General features: G+C 34.7%; 2 protein-coding genes, 1 long non-coding RNA gene and 1 pseudogene across 4 annotated transcripts; 3 read left to right on the plus strand and 1 right to left on the minus strand.

Moving 5' to 3' along the window:
- The first annotated feature begins 36 nt into the window (after positions 1–36).
- LOC110705092 (glycine-rich RNA-binding protein-like) lies at positions 37–1170 on the plus strand. Its single transcript, XM_021882925.1, has 2 exons — positions 37–234; positions 516–1170. Exons 1-2 carry the CDS (start codon positions 124–126, stop codon positions 900–902), a joined length of 498 nt encoding a protein of 165 aa, XP_021738617.1. The 5' UTR covers positions 37–123; the 3' UTR covers positions 903–1170.
- Positions 1171–4319: 3149 nt separating this feature from the next.
- On the plus strand, positions 4320–5466 carry LOC110705093 (annotated as a pseudogene).
- A 1509-nt stretch (positions 5467–6975) lies between these two features.
- On the plus strand, positions 6976–14163 carry LOC110705095. Of its 2 annotated transcripts, none has more exons than XR_002508040.1 (3): positions 6976–7165; positions 10703–12030; positions 12975–14163. It is a non-coding gene; the product is annotated as an uncharacterized LOC110705095 (long non-coding RNA). The 2 variants fall into 2 exon arrangements; XR_002508041.1 differs by having other exon boundaries at positions 10703–10770; positions 11945–14163.
- Positions 7449–9162, minus strand: LOC110705094 (protein RADIALIS-like 2). Its single transcript, XM_021882926.1, has 2 exons — positions 8465–9162; positions 7449–7695 (listed from the first exon to the last, which is right to left on the minus strand). The coding sequence occupies exon 1, from the start codon at positions 8741–8743 to the stop codon at positions 8495–8497; it is 249 nt and encodes an 82-aa protein (XP_021738618.1). The 5' UTR covers positions 8744–9162; the 3' UTR covers positions 7449–7695; positions 8465–8494.
- Positions 14164–15227: the final 1064 nt, after the last annotated feature.

Here is a 15227-nt window from a genome sequence, read left to right on the forward strand (position 1 = left end):
TTCTCCCTATATAAACCGTCACATCACCTCTTTCATTTCACAGTCGCTCTCTATTTCCTCCTTTTTTTTTTCTCACAAATCAAATTTAGGGTTTCGTGATTTTCTCTCTCCTTTTCCTCAAAAATGTCTGCTGATGCCGAGTACAGATGCTTCGTCGGAGGCCTTGCATGGGCCACCGATGACCAAGCTTTGGAGAGAGCTTTCTCTCAGTACGGCTCGATCGTTGATTCGAAGGTTTCTCGTTAATCTCGTAAAAAAAATGATGAAAAAAAAATTGAATATAATGATAATCGTAATTTTGACTGATTAAATTGTTACTTTGATTGATTCGTCTGAAATGATTACTATTCCTGTTACTTTGATCTGCTACTATTGTTACTTGATCTGTTCTTTTTGTGATGATTTCCGGAAACGGTATGTTCTTCGAAAGACGAACAATCATTTTTTTATGAATTTTTTTTCGGTGATTTTCGTAGATCTGGTGTTGATTTTTGTGGTGATTTTTTTTTAATCAGGTGATTAACGACAGAGAAACCGGCAGATCAAGAGGATTTGGATTTGTGACCTTCGAGAGCAAGGAAGCTCTAGACGCTGCAATTGAAGGAATGAACGGTCAGACACTCGACGACCGTACAATCACCGTAAACGAGGCTCAGTCTCGCAGCGGCGGAGGAGGCGGCGGAGGTGGCTTCCGATCCGGAGGTGGAGGAGGATATGGAGGAGGCGGCCGTCGTGAAGGCGGTTATGGCGGAGGAGGCGGAGGAGGCTACGGAGGTGGCCGTCGCGAAGGTGGTGGTGGCGGTTACGGCGGCGGAGGAGGTCGTCGTGAAGGTGGTTACGGCGGTGGAGGCGGTGGAGGAGGTTACTCCCGTGGAGGTGACGGAGGAAGCTGGAGGAGTTAGATTTACCGACCGTTGTTTAAATGACCGTCGTTTATTGTGTTTTGTTAACCGGCTTTTAAAAATTAGGCTGGGTTTAAAGTTCTGGTTATCGTTGAGTTTAGATGTTATGGTTTAATTAAGGGTGTTCTAGAGGATGAATGATAGGTGGGTTACTTTGTAGTGAGGATGTTGCTGTTAGTTTGTAATTAAATCAATAGTTTCAGCCTTGGAAGTAATGAAGAAAAAACAGGAAATGAAATTTGAATGCCGAATATTCTGTGTGTTGAAATTAAGCGCTTTTGTTTTTTTTTGCTTTGGTAAGATTGATTTCGGATAAAATTGGATTTCAAAAATTTCATGGACTTTTCACCTAATTCGAGTAATTTTTAGTGGACGAAAATATGATTGTGTCAACATTTGGTTAAAAAGTAAATGAAATTCCAAATAAAAGTGGTTACACGATTTTACGTGATAATTTGGGCTAATCTGAATTTTTTTAATGGTCAGTTTTGTACCGTTGTTGGACGTAAGAAAGTAAAACAATGCAGGACGAGTATAAAACTTTATAATTCTCGAAATCACAATCGCTCTTTTTTATTTTTTATATTTTTATTATTTTTGTAAGAAAATCACAATCTCATGTTACAAAGCAATCCGCGGAGGAAATTTAAATTTCCAAAATTTCCAAAAATCTTTTTTTTTAATGAATCTTTCCAATAATCTTATTAACGTAATTTTATTACCATTTACTATCTGTTACACACAATTCCTTTTTATAATTGCACCACTTGTTATGATTGCACTATTTACAAGTATTATGTGATTTTATTGGATTTTCAATCAAATACTTTAGTCGATGATCACAAAAATGGTGTAATTGTAAAGAGCTGATGATGTGACAAATTGACAATAGAAAGACGTGTAGGGGTACAAGAAAAAATAATGTTAAAGTCAAGTCTTTCAACTTTGATACTCCTTAGATTATTAATATGTGGTAATTATAGTCTCACGTAGAAGCTAAGGAGAAGAGCACACATTACTTAACTGAGTATGTGCTATTGCTAATTTGCTACTCCGTACTATTTTTATTTTGATCTATGTCACGTCATTATTTTCATACGGAGTGACAGACTTAGGAGGCTTTGATGTAGTAATTTTAGATATAGGAAATGAATTTAATTAAGTGTGTTTATTTCTAGAAATTTATTGTGGGTTAAAAGTAATAGATATCTTTTTTGGAGGGTAATAAAATCCTTCAATTTGTTACCCTTAACCAATAGTGGAAACAAATACGTTCTCTTACCTAATCACAATCTTCTCAAATTGTTTTCATTCCACTACGATACCAAACATATAGTAAATGTAACATTTATCATTATGTTTTCCATACTTATTTGAATCCTTTCCGTTTCATTTATATCAAATACTCCCAAAGTGTTCTTTGTCTTAATGTAGTTTCCATTAGTTTTGTTCATAGTTCTTATCAGTAATTTGAGTAATTCGTAACAAAAACAGTGTACACAATTCCTGCAATCATGCCATGTGAGAAAAATGAGTAATAGAGCAAGTAGCTCATGTGCTTTCATCGAATATGCAAATTGCTCTGCATTCGAATTCCCCCACATTACAACTTCGTCTTTCAGCCATGTGTTTAATAAAGCAAGTGGCCCAATTGGGCTGACTGAGTCCATCTATGTGTAGCCCACTGCCTACGCTAGACCAATCAGCAAGAAGGATAGCCCATTTTTGTCTAACAACAACCAGCCAACTTGTTTGCGGTTTTGGGCTCGTACATCATATTCAACTTTGGCCCCCAAACAAATCCAATAAGAGTCAAGAAAGCCCCATTTATCACCTTGATATTGATGGTATGTTCTGATTTACTAAATATGAGAGGTGAAAATTAGAAACCGAACTAAATTACATTAATTAGAGCTGAATTGAACCGAAAATAAGTTGAAGAGAACAAACTTAAGTGGTTAAAACAGTAAATAAATAAATAAAACTACACTTAAGGCGACATTATTTTAAATTATGTATTAATAAATGTGGGATCCACTTTTATTATAAAAAATGTTAATTTATATATTTTTGCCACCTTTTGTTAATCAATGTGATAAACTCGTATTTTATAGTCATAATTAGTTGGTAAAATATCATCAAAAAATAAAATAAAAAATAAAGACAACTAATCAATTTATTCATTGATTGATGCATGCTTTTCAATCAATCCCAATACATATCTACAGAGTAATCCTAACAAGATTAATAAATTGTCATGGTTTCATAGAAACGTGATAAATCAAAGGCTTAAGACAAGTTTGTAACACTATCTATTTTGTTAAATTGGACAAATGATCAATTTGCTAGTATACTTTGTCTTTTTAGGTTCTTAAGTGTGAATCAGGTATTAATCGATCCATATGTAATACTAGTCTTCAGATTTTGGCAAATCAAAAACTTACGAGTAGTGTGATTGGATCATTTGGGTTGTTATAATCATTTTTGTCTTTTTAATATTCTTTGGACAGATGTCGGTGTATATTTTCCATACCCTATAACACTGCAGTAAACCATTCAAATGGTTGGAATCTTTCACCTTGTCTTTAAATTGGCAATTTAGGCGTTTGTGTTCAACAACACTATAAGGTCACATGAAGCCTTGTGGCGACCTTCTAGTGGTCAGATCGTACGAAACAAGATGCATCCCTGATCATCGATCCAAGAGTTTTCAACACGGGTCCCTAATCTCCAAATTGGTCTCATTTCATGTATTATAGCTTCATTTTATGGAAATTGAAAAATATCGGTTGGTTAAGGTAGTCCTTGTATATTGTAGTGCCAGCATTATTTTCATTTTCCAAATAAAAATATTAGGAAATGTACTACATGTCAAGAAAAATATTAGGGAATGTACTACATGTCATACACAATAGTGTGTCGCTTGTGCCAATTTAACATGGTTTTGGTGTCAAATAGAGAGGAATAGCTAAAGTAGTTAAAACTGTCTCTTATTTTCTTTTTATTTATTTATTTATTTTTGTTAGGCTATTGTTATGTCAAGTCCCTATCTATTACAATACTTTGATCAAAGAATACGAATACGGATAATTTACAATTAAATAACTATACAAAATAATTCGTACACAAGATAATAAAAAAAAAACTTTTTTTTAAAAAAAAAAAACAATGAAAGTGAGTATCTCTTGTAAATGGTGAAAGGGTCAATTCCAATATCCCATCAGGCCATCACTAAAGATGATGATAACGATTCATCATTCATGGGTGACGAGCGTAAAGCCAAAGCTATGATAAGATAACCTAGATATTTTTATTCCCCATAATAATAATATCTTCCTTAAACCATGGTTAACACAACTTGCGTCACATCTTAACCCTAGCCCCTCTAACCCTACTCTCTCCTTCTATTTAAACACCTCTTCATTCTCATCCCTTCTTCGTGCTCTTCATTTTCCCCTCTTTTCTTCTTCTCAATCAAATTTTAGGGTTCTTCATTTTCTCTCTCTAAAAATGTCTGCTGATGCCGAGTACAGATGCTTCGTCGGTGGCCTTGCGTGGGCCACCACTGATCAAGGATTGAGCCAGGCTTTCTCTCAATTTGGAGATATCGTTGATTCGAAGGTTTCGTGTTACTATATCTCATCAAAAAAATAGGAAAAAAAAATCGATGATTCTGTTACTTTGATTCGAATAATTCTGTTTACTTTGATCTGTTACGTTACTATTGTTACTTGATCTGTTCTTTTATCATGATATCCGGCAACGGTATGTCCATTGGAAGAATGAACGATCAATTTTGATTTCTTGATCCAATTTCGATTCAATTGTTGTTGATTTCTGACATTTAATTTTTAATTTTTCCAGGTGATCAATGACAGAGAAAACTGGCAGATCTAGAGGATTTGGATTTGTCACATTCGACACCAAAGAAGCTCTTGACGCTGCGATTCAATCAATGAACGGATCTGAGCTCGACGGCCGTCAAATCACCGTCAACGAGGCTCAATCTCGCAGCGGCGGCGGAGGAGGTGGAGGTGGTGGATACCGCGGCGGAGGTGGCGGCGGAGGATACGGCGGTCGTCGTGAAGGAGGATACGGCGGAGGAGCGGCAACCGTGGATACGGAGGTGGCGGCGGTGCGGCGGTGGATACGGCGGAGGAGGTTACGGTGGAGACGGCGGATACGGTGGCCGTCGTGAAGGCGGTGGTGGTTACGGCGGAGGTGGTGGTGGTTACGGCGGAGGTGGTGACCGATACTCCCGTGGTAACTCTGATGGAAACTGGAGGAATTAGGGTTGATTTAAATGATGGTTGTTATTGTTTTCTAGTTTACAGTTTTTTTTACCTTTTGGGGTAAAAAAAAAGGTTGATCTGTTTTAGTGTTACTGTTTGGTTGTTCTGAGTTACTGTTCTTGGATTACTCTGTTACTGTTTCTGGGTAACTTGATTTTGATTGGTTACTGAGTGAGGGTGTTACTGTTAGTTTGTAATTAAAACGATAGTTTCAACCTTGGAAGTAATGAAAAGGATTGAATACCAAATTCCATTATTGTTCCTTTGTTGAACTTTTTTTGCTCTTTATTTTTTGGTATTTGCTCTTTCTGTTGATCAAATTGCTAATCATTTTTTAATTTTACTAGTTGTAGAGATACAATTATTTCATATACCACTAATTTTTTGTTAATTTGTAACCCAATTTTTTTAACAATTTACTTTTTTTAATTAAAAATTGCACAATTTTGATTTTATTGGATGAGATAGAGATCATGCATTTGAAAATTCAAAATTATCATGCATGATCATGTTTTGTGGGGCCTAAATTTATATTTAGAATAATTACATTTCTTAATTTTAAATGAATATACAAATTAGTGGAACAAATTAAAAAAAACGGTAGTATATAATACATTTGAAAACTTTAATGATCGGATTTTGTGTGGTGTTGTAGATGCATATAACACTATATGGACTAAATAATTACGCGTAGTTATTTTTATTAAGGCTAAAGTTGTATTGACTGATTCAAAATAACAAATTGATAGCCAAGTTTTGTAAGGATTGGTGTTAGGAGTATATAATTAGCAAGGGTCATGCACTAAACGTTCTCAAACGATACGATTGGTTAGTTGGCATAGTTAGCATGTTGGTTTCCGCAAACATTGGCCAATAATTAGGGGAAAAAGAGATGAAACGAATGGTTTGCAATTAAATTTCTAATATAGCCTTTGAATTGTCCTATTTCTCATCCAAACTTTCCGATATCTTTCCTACTTTCTCTAAATTGTTGCAATTGACATCACATTATTTCCACTTGTGTAGTTGTAATGTTTTTATCTTTTGCATTATTTAAGGGGTAACAATTTGTCTTGTCGTGGCAAAAGGAGTTAGTTTTACACTTATAATAGTGTACGATAAGGTTGGAATTTAGAGTGCATGCATAATAAAGTGAAAATAGATAAATGGTTTAAATACTTATGGATAAGGAATCCAATAGGATTTGTCGTTTAATATTAAGGTCCTGTTTTTTATTTGAGTGAATTGGGCCTAAAGTTGAGAGTACTTGCTATATTAAACTAAATTCACGAGTTATTTGTTGTCAAAATATGTCATCTCAATTCTATATTGATTCATGTTCTGTATTATAAAGTTTGTCAACGTGTTTGATAAGATTGAAGTTACTATAAATTAGATTGCAAAAAACTTGAATAAATGGGCCTACTAAATTTAGAAAATACAAAGGAATGTACATAGCTAAATGAGACTAAGGCAATACATAATGTTGTGCGATTGTACTAATTGGATAAAATAAGTACCAAGCTAATAGTGGCATGAAGTGTGAAAGAACACGAATTTGAACTAGCCGTGGTTATTTATCGCTTCAACTTGTACTTTGTATTAGATATGCCAATATTATTAATAAAATTGAACCATCATGGATTACTACTTACGTAAACTAATTTTTATACGTAATTACGTAAATTAATTTACTTAAAACTAGACTAGTGGCAAGTGTCGTCGATCGATAGGCGATTTGAGTTTACCAATAGCCAAGCTCATCTTGAATCATTATCTCACTCTCAATTGTCAATTATGAGAGCTCTCATTACAAAAGAAGATTAGGAAGGTATCAACTTCCAATTTCAAACTTCCCGCGATTTCTTTCTCTTTTCACCCCCATCAAATCTTTAATCAAATTCGGTCCTCATTTGATTCAAATAATCTCAATACATTGTTATTAATCAATAATCATTCCAGAGTTATTCGGTAATATTTCCTCAAACCCTAATTTTTAAAATCGTTGTTAAGTTTTGCAAATTTTTATAATTAATTGTATATATTATGATAATTATGCACCAAAACTTTGTAAATTGTAATGCTTAATTGTATAAAAGAGTTATTCGGTAATATTTCTTCAAAAAAATTTAAAGTCATTGTTAAATTTTGCAAATTGTTATGCTTAATTGTATATATTATGATAATTATGCACCAAAAGTTTGTAAAGTGTTATGCTTAATTGTATAAACTATGATAATTATGCACCAAATAGTAGGGAAATTCACATTCAATCTGATAATCTATTATACAATAGGAATAAAGAAGATTGCAGATTAACTGTTTGATACAATGCTACATAGAAAATATAACACATAAATTAGAAAAACCAGTACTGATAGTAGCTGTAATTTACTTGGGGCTAGCTATTAGATCAAGTCATTAATAATTAATCGACTAATTAATTGTTTTATTCGATGAGATAGAGATCAGCAAAAGAGCGCGCCACTAGATTCTTAATCCTGCATAAAACAACAAAGATTAATGTTAGAAACATAGTTGTTAGTTACTATTTAGGGAAAACAAGTGGGATTAGTTGCTATAACTTAATCAATTATTGTGGGTATCTAAATAGTAATCTGTTGTCATTATACGTTGCTTGCGGATTAATATAATGTTTTTTCGATGCCCGATAATAATAGTTGCATAATTGAATCTGTAAGATGCCTTTCCATTACAGGGCCAAAATTTCGATTCCTTTTGTAATTATGCTTTTGTCCCTGCTTATGGATATATTTCGATTTAAACAGTAATTATTTTAACATTCATGGTAGTTTATGACATTATGCATTGATTTTGTGTTAGTATTAAGTATGCTGCTATGTAAGTACAATCATTTTTTTCGAAGAAAGTCTTAGAGTGGGCAAGTAGGTTAAAGGGTCTAAGTTTTGGGCTCTTATAAGGTAGAATTATGATTAGTTGTTAAGTTAGGCAACCTAAATTGGAGTAGTTTTAAATCCCATATGATGTTAATAAGTCTTCTTGGTAGGTCTATTTTGATTTGACAATGATCTAAGACTAACTTTTAAGTGACTTTGTGTGTGTGTGTGTGTGTGTTTTTTTTTTTGTGTGTTATTTTGAATAGTTTCATATCTTGAGTTGCTAACTATGGATACAAAAACTTATTCATAGATGTACAAGTCAGATATGAATTAAGAAACCGAAAACAAACAGAGAACTCTGATTTGTCTAAGATACAATGGGGGAGACTAGATTAAGATTATATTATACCTTTGCTATTCAGACTCGAGTCTCCATTGGTTAATTTCCAATATTTTTGTAGTTAGGAAAGGGCACTTGGCCGGACTCAATGTTTTTGATGTCCTCCAGGAGATCTTCATAATGCCGCTTAACCTCTTCAGCAGTTTTCCCACCAACTGCTCTGGCTATATTGTGCCAGCGGTCAGGAGTTTCTTTGTCATAGACAGCCAAGGCCCTTTCGAAGGCCTTGTTTTGCTTTGCGGTCCAGGATGATCCCATACCACGCGAGGACATTGATCCTGTTGCCATTTGTTTAGGTTCAAGAAGCTAGAACGGGGTTGTTTGGGATTATTGAGTATGCTACGAACCTGTTTTTTAGAGATATTTTGGAGAATGAAGAGTAGCACTTGGGAGTGAGAAGCAGTAAAAATAAGCAGATGATATGGTATGAGCTAGAGTTGGCAATGCCTGCTCTTTATAGAGGTGTAGAGCTGAATGTGGGGTAATGACAGTTGGGCCAAGTTATTTTCCAAAAGGGCCCTAAAAAAATAGAGTGAAATTTCAGTGATTTGCTTCCCTAGGAACCACAGGAATATGCTGGAGGAAGGGAAAAAGGATTACCCAGGTAGAAGACTCAGTATCTCTCATTACTACTAATCATCTTGCTTTCTTTTTCACTCTGCTTATCGTGTTAAGATCTATAGTGCAGTTCATTTTCCCATAAACTTCTAGCCAAGTTTCTATGATTTTCTATGTGTCTTTGTTTATGTACTCCAAAGTCTGTGATCTTTGACTAATAGACAGGGGTAATAGCTAATCACACAGGAGAAGTTAGGTCTGTATGAAAATAAACCAAACAGTTACATTATCTTTAACTCTTATCATGCTGTTCAATGGGATGCATCAGAAGAGAGCGCGTTTGGTTTATGGAATTCATCAATGTCTTTAATTAGTTGTTAAGATTATACTTTCAGGAGGGCTTAATTTGGAGCCAACTAAGTTTCAAGTATGTATTTCCTATCTTTCAGGATTTTTATGCAGAGTACTTTCCTGTTTTATTGTGTGGGCCTGGAAAGATTCACCATCACTCCACCTTCACCAGTAAGAGTGAGCCACACTAGCTACAAGCCAGTTAATCATATGCACTAGTATTTTCTTTTGTCAAAGAAGCCATCGTGTAGAAAATCTTTTTCAGTGCACCTTATTGCAGGTGATCTTTTTTTTGTACTTTGTCCTTAACAACATTCCAAGATCTTTAGCTGGCCAACTTAGTCCGTACAATGATTTCCTTAGGAATCCTTTACCTCATACTCTTAATAGATAATGTCATCAAGAGTAACTTGCTAACTTGCTCTTTAGGTAGTTTGGTTGGAACAGTAGATTTTTTTTTTCTATGTGTATTCTAGTATAGTTGATAATGAGGCCGTTTATGTATTTAAGTGAGCAACACTTTTGATTGTCGTTGCAATAACATACTTCATGTGATTAATGTATATTTGGCTAGTATAAAATTTGTACCAAGAACTTCCACAGAGAATATGTTAGTTGATCTTATAAAAATTGTTGGGTGGTTGTGATATCAAAATATATCATCAAATTTTGTTGGATGGTTGGGATGATAATGTGTTAACATATACTCCCTCCGTCCCTTTTTGTTTGTTCCATTTGCCATAAATGGATATCCTTATTAATTGCCCCATTCCATTTTGGGCCATGGTTATTACTCACAAATATTGACTTGGGACTATCCCATCACTATCTACCTTACCATTGGTAAAGTAGTTTTGTGGAATGGAGCAAACAAAAGGGGACGGAGGGAGTAGTATGTTTCACCCCTTTTTTCTGTTTGCAGCTGCAAACATGTTAAGCCTTTTGTTGTTATCCCACTAAGCTTTTAAATTTGATGTCTTAAAACATAGATTAATGCATTTCCGAAGCGGATACAAAAGTCATGCTCTCATATCATGAAATTTGTTGATGCTTTCCTTTCCCTTCATATCATGCAGATCAATTCCTCAGTGTGATTTCTACTTTCTAGGAATATGATTTTTATTTTGATCACTGATCTGGTTGTTGATTTATTAAATTATCTACAAGCTCAACATTACTAACTCTGTTGGTGCACAGACCATTATTTGGTGATGTTATATTGTTATCCAATATTCTGTTGTAAAAATAGCCTGAAATCACAATCATTAAATTATCTTTTTCATTGTATAATTTTGCAATAAGTCAAGCTGCTGCTGAATCAATTTTCTTTGTCGTTAGCTGTCGCTATGGGGTGGATTATTGGAGCCAGTTGTGCTTTCCCAAACTCGTATTCAAGTTATATGATGGTAAGTTCAAATTTATAGCTTCTTTTAACTATTTATAGTCATTCCTCTTCTATAATGAAAAACAATTCAGAATATAACCTCTTACAGCTCAGCATAAATTTTAATGTGGGTTTGCCCATCCCCCTGTCTTTTACCTCTAACTAGGTTGTGCTGATCTAATTCCATAATCATATCCCAACAGCTACCGCGATAGTCATGGGCTACCAAATCGTACGGACACCTAATGGAATCTCTCTTAGGACCATATACAAGTATGTGGAAGCTCTTTTAGCCTACTTGCACTCTTTTGGCGAATTTGGTCTTAATTTCTCTATTAAAAGTGGACATTCTATTAAATGATTCCAGATTAAGCTAGAAAATGATAGTGATAATATCCACCTTATCTCAAAGATTTTGCTAACTCTTCCCTCGGTAATTAGTTTATAGTTGCACCACTTTATATTAAAAGTTTGTGTAGGATATATTGGCAAAATATTCAGTGTTCCATTAAGTGAGTTCTAACCAGACAATAATAGTTCTGCACCATCTTAAATGTAATGTGTGGCTGGACCATATTATTGATTAATGGCTAGGATTTTGGAGATCACAGCTATAGTGGTGACAAAAGTACTTCCAAATTATTAGCAATTCTATTCTTGTTCACCATAAGCTTAAGCGACTAGATTGTATAAGAACAGAAACATACTAGGGCTTCAACTTAAAAAAATTTAGCAAACAAAGCTGATGAGTAATTGAGTCATAATGGGTAGGTTAACATTGTATGAGAATTGTCATGTTCTTAGAGTCAATTGTTTTGATAACCGAATATTTCAGTCCATAAGGGACCATCCATATTAGGAAGAACCAAATTATCAATATGAGAGGTGGTAGTGAAAAGATTACTAGATGAGGGAAGTCTGGTGATGGGAGAGTTTGGAGTTATCTTGCAAGTTGGTCGGATGAGCACAAGTCTAGGTGTTCTGTGGGAATAAAACGTCCACTACACTAAACCGAAATCTTTTTCATTACATTTAGAATCAGGATATGTACTCAGGGAATTGCAAGTTGTAGGCTTTGAATGGATGATGATTCATAGGGTTAGGATGCTTGTATGTCTACATCCTCTTGAATACAGTTCCTCTAGGGTATGGTTAACGATAAATGTTATGATTTATGTAAAGTTGAAACTCTGTAGGTAAGGGATACATCTACACTGCTGAGATCAACAAAAATGGCAAATGATGATGTTGTAGTTTGCTCTCCTCTATCAACAATGACATGGTAAGGTTGTATTTTGTTCAACCAAATATATGTTCATGGGTATAATGCTATTTGGATTTTAAATACTCATGCATAAGAAGTGGAACCTTTTCGGTTCATTTAAGTTACAATCAGTTTAAATATACTAGATTACTAGATTATCGTCCCAAACTTTGCCCCTCATTAGATCAAAGTTGCCGCTAGTAAAGGATATTTGACATACATTGTTAAGGTCTAGCAATCATCAACTGTTTATAAGTTGTTTCTTGCAATATTCTAGGTATTTCATATTGCAGCACAAATATGCATATTTTCAAGGTGGGAGGGAATCCTTATCATCCTGTCCATTTCATTTAGATGCTAATGTATAAGGAATTATGGATTCCTTCCACATCTCTGCTTTCCTTATGAAATTTGTGTTTTTGGCTGGTATCAGCCCACATCCCTTGTAAATTAGATGGCTTACATTGATAATTATATTTATACAAGTATGTGGCCGAGCGTGGAGACTATTAGGATGTATGCATGAGTTATATGAAGGAACAATTTAGACTAGTGCATATTCTTCCATGTTTGGGGCAAGGGACCCAGAAACCTGAACTTTACAGAGAACTTCCACTCATTGTGGCTCTTCAATAGCACTAGGATGAAATGCTGATACCTTTGAGGCGAATCTTTGACAGGAATTTCGGATGCTATATCTTGATTAGTGGATTGAGTTGAATAAAAGGGGTGAATAATTATACTGTAAAACCTGCTTTATTAACACTCTACATTTGACAAGTATAGAAGAGTCTTTACATCAGATATCTGCTGATGCAAGTGTATTTACTGTCAATAAAGTTGCATCGATATTTGTAGCGTGAAAAGTATTAGATTTTTCTCATATTTTTACATTGATTTCATAATAGTAATAAGATTTGGGTATCCGGAGGTTTAAGGTGATAATATTCTTCGAATTTCAGAAGGGTGCAATCTGATTGGTTGCTCCAAAGCTATCAGTGGTCCATTTACATGAAAAGCAAGGTAATCGGCTTAAATCATGTGATTAATTATGCTTCTTCCATAATGACTGCAAAGTGCTATCTGATGCTTAAATTATCCTTCTATTTCAGCCAATCAGATCTCATTTTTCAAGCTTAAGATGAGGTCAGGGAATTAAGATCATAATTGTTCCATCATTATCTGTGATTATACTCACAGAAGATTTGGGTTGACAATTAATTTTTGATGCTAAATTTGGATAGACAAATATGAGTTGATGTGGGGCATGGATTCTTCTTGCACCTCTAAATTGTGAAGTCACTCTCATAATAAAAGTGCTGAAATAGGCATTCTATTGTGTCCTTTAAACTTTAAAGTCCTGTTCATTCTTCTTGGAAAAAAGCTTGAGAGTAGACCTTCAACCTTTTAGCCCTCCCCTGCTTTTTTATCTTTTGTTTTTCCTCTCCCTTTTCCATGTTACAAGAATTATTCTCCTCGGGAACGTATGTAATTTGTGATGGCTACGTAGTCCATGTCTTTCCTATATGGCTTAAACAATCAAGTTGTTGCAATGCATGTTCAGGATTCATTGCTGCTGCTGTGTGCCTGGATTCTGATTCGCCTGAAATTTACACTTCTTTTGTTGCAGGTGGGATGACGATTTGGGACTTGAGTTTTACCTGCTAGAAACCTTGAGCTGATCATAGGCCAAGATGCATTCAAGTAGAGACGGCCACAGGCTGTATTCTATTCACTTTGTACTATTTGCTGCTGGATAATTTTGACAGACCTAATCCAAATTGGGCTGAGATGATCAGTTGTTACTGGCAGGAAACGAGGTTTTCACTCAGATAACAACAGTTCATGAATGTTATAGGTTATAGTACAACTTCACCATCATCTTTTGCCCATGTGTTTGGTAATTTGTACATTATAATTGCTGTCAAACAATGAATGATTGAAATGTTTTCAGTCATTTGATGCTCTGCTGCAAGCGCGCTAAATTTACAGGCTGATGACCTAGGTGCAGTTTTCTGTGATCCTTCGGAACTAATGGTTGTTATTCCTACGTTGATATCTATTCATCCTTGTTATACCACATGCTTTGTTCTGACATTGGCAGTTCGCCTTATCTTAACTCAAAAGAATATAAATTCTTGTTTTTCATGTTCTTTCTATGAAGGTTGTTGCCTTACTACTGAAAAGATGATTCAGATGTATAGAGCTTTATTTCATGAATTTCAACTTGATTATCAATTTTATGCTAACTTATTGTGGAATATTAAAAGAAATGTTATTCCCCCTGGTTTAAAATCGCAATAAGTCACTCGTATCTGAAGTAGTGAAGATCGATACTGTTTCATACATAGTGTGGAGTTAAGACTTTGCCAAACTCATAATTTTCCATAATTTAAATCCCGTCTAAATCACTAACTCTATACAATATACACCAAAAAAATTTAAAATTTCCATTCCAAAAACAACTTTTTCCCCTTCCGAAACAGCCTGGAATTACAATGCAACACAAATTTCAACTACTATAGATAAATTTAAAAATGGTATCTCCATTTCAGAGCATAAATGCAAAGCAACCAAAAACTTAGAATATCCAGAATTACACAAGTTTTCAGATACAGGTTACAGAAGAATTTTTGCAAAGAAGAGAATATTTCTTGTACGCGAATAAGAGTATTTGATTCTAGAGTACATACAGCAGAACAGTATAAAGTCACAAGTATATGTTATTAGCTTAATAAGATGCTCATAAACTACTATAGTTACTAAAGCATAGCTTCTTGGCTTCTCAGCAGTGGTCAAAAAAGTTATTTCAGATTGTCTACTTTGAGACTGTTGTCTGAAGTGGTAGAACACTCTCTACTTCCTGCTGCTCAGAATTCCGTTGTGCCACTACCTTCGACATTCCAAACATCTGCCTTTCACACAAGAAGAGTTACAAATATTAAGTAGATACGAAGTATAATTAAAACACAATATCAGTCATATCACTAATCACTTAATGTAGGTGATTGCAATCAGGGGTAAAAAAAAAAGGAACTTTTGAATGGTTTTTGTGAAGCATGACTTGTGTTCATCCATGGAAGCATCAATGAACTCATTAATATGGTCCTTTAGATCCTCGAGGAAAGTCGCATCATCTTTCTTCTTCCTCCTACATGAAGTAATTGCTGGAGTTGGTGCAGTAATAGATGATTTGGTTTCAGTTTGATTCTTCT

Source organism: Chenopodium quinoa, unplaced genomic scaffold (genome assembly GCF_001683475.1).
Source record: "Chenopodium quinoa cultivar QQ74 unplaced genomic scaffold, ASM168347v1, whole genome shotgun sequence".
Taxonomy (NCBI): domain Eukaryota; kingdom Viridiplantae; phylum Streptophyta; class Magnoliopsida; order Caryophyllales; family Amaranthaceae; genus Chenopodium; species Chenopodium quinoa.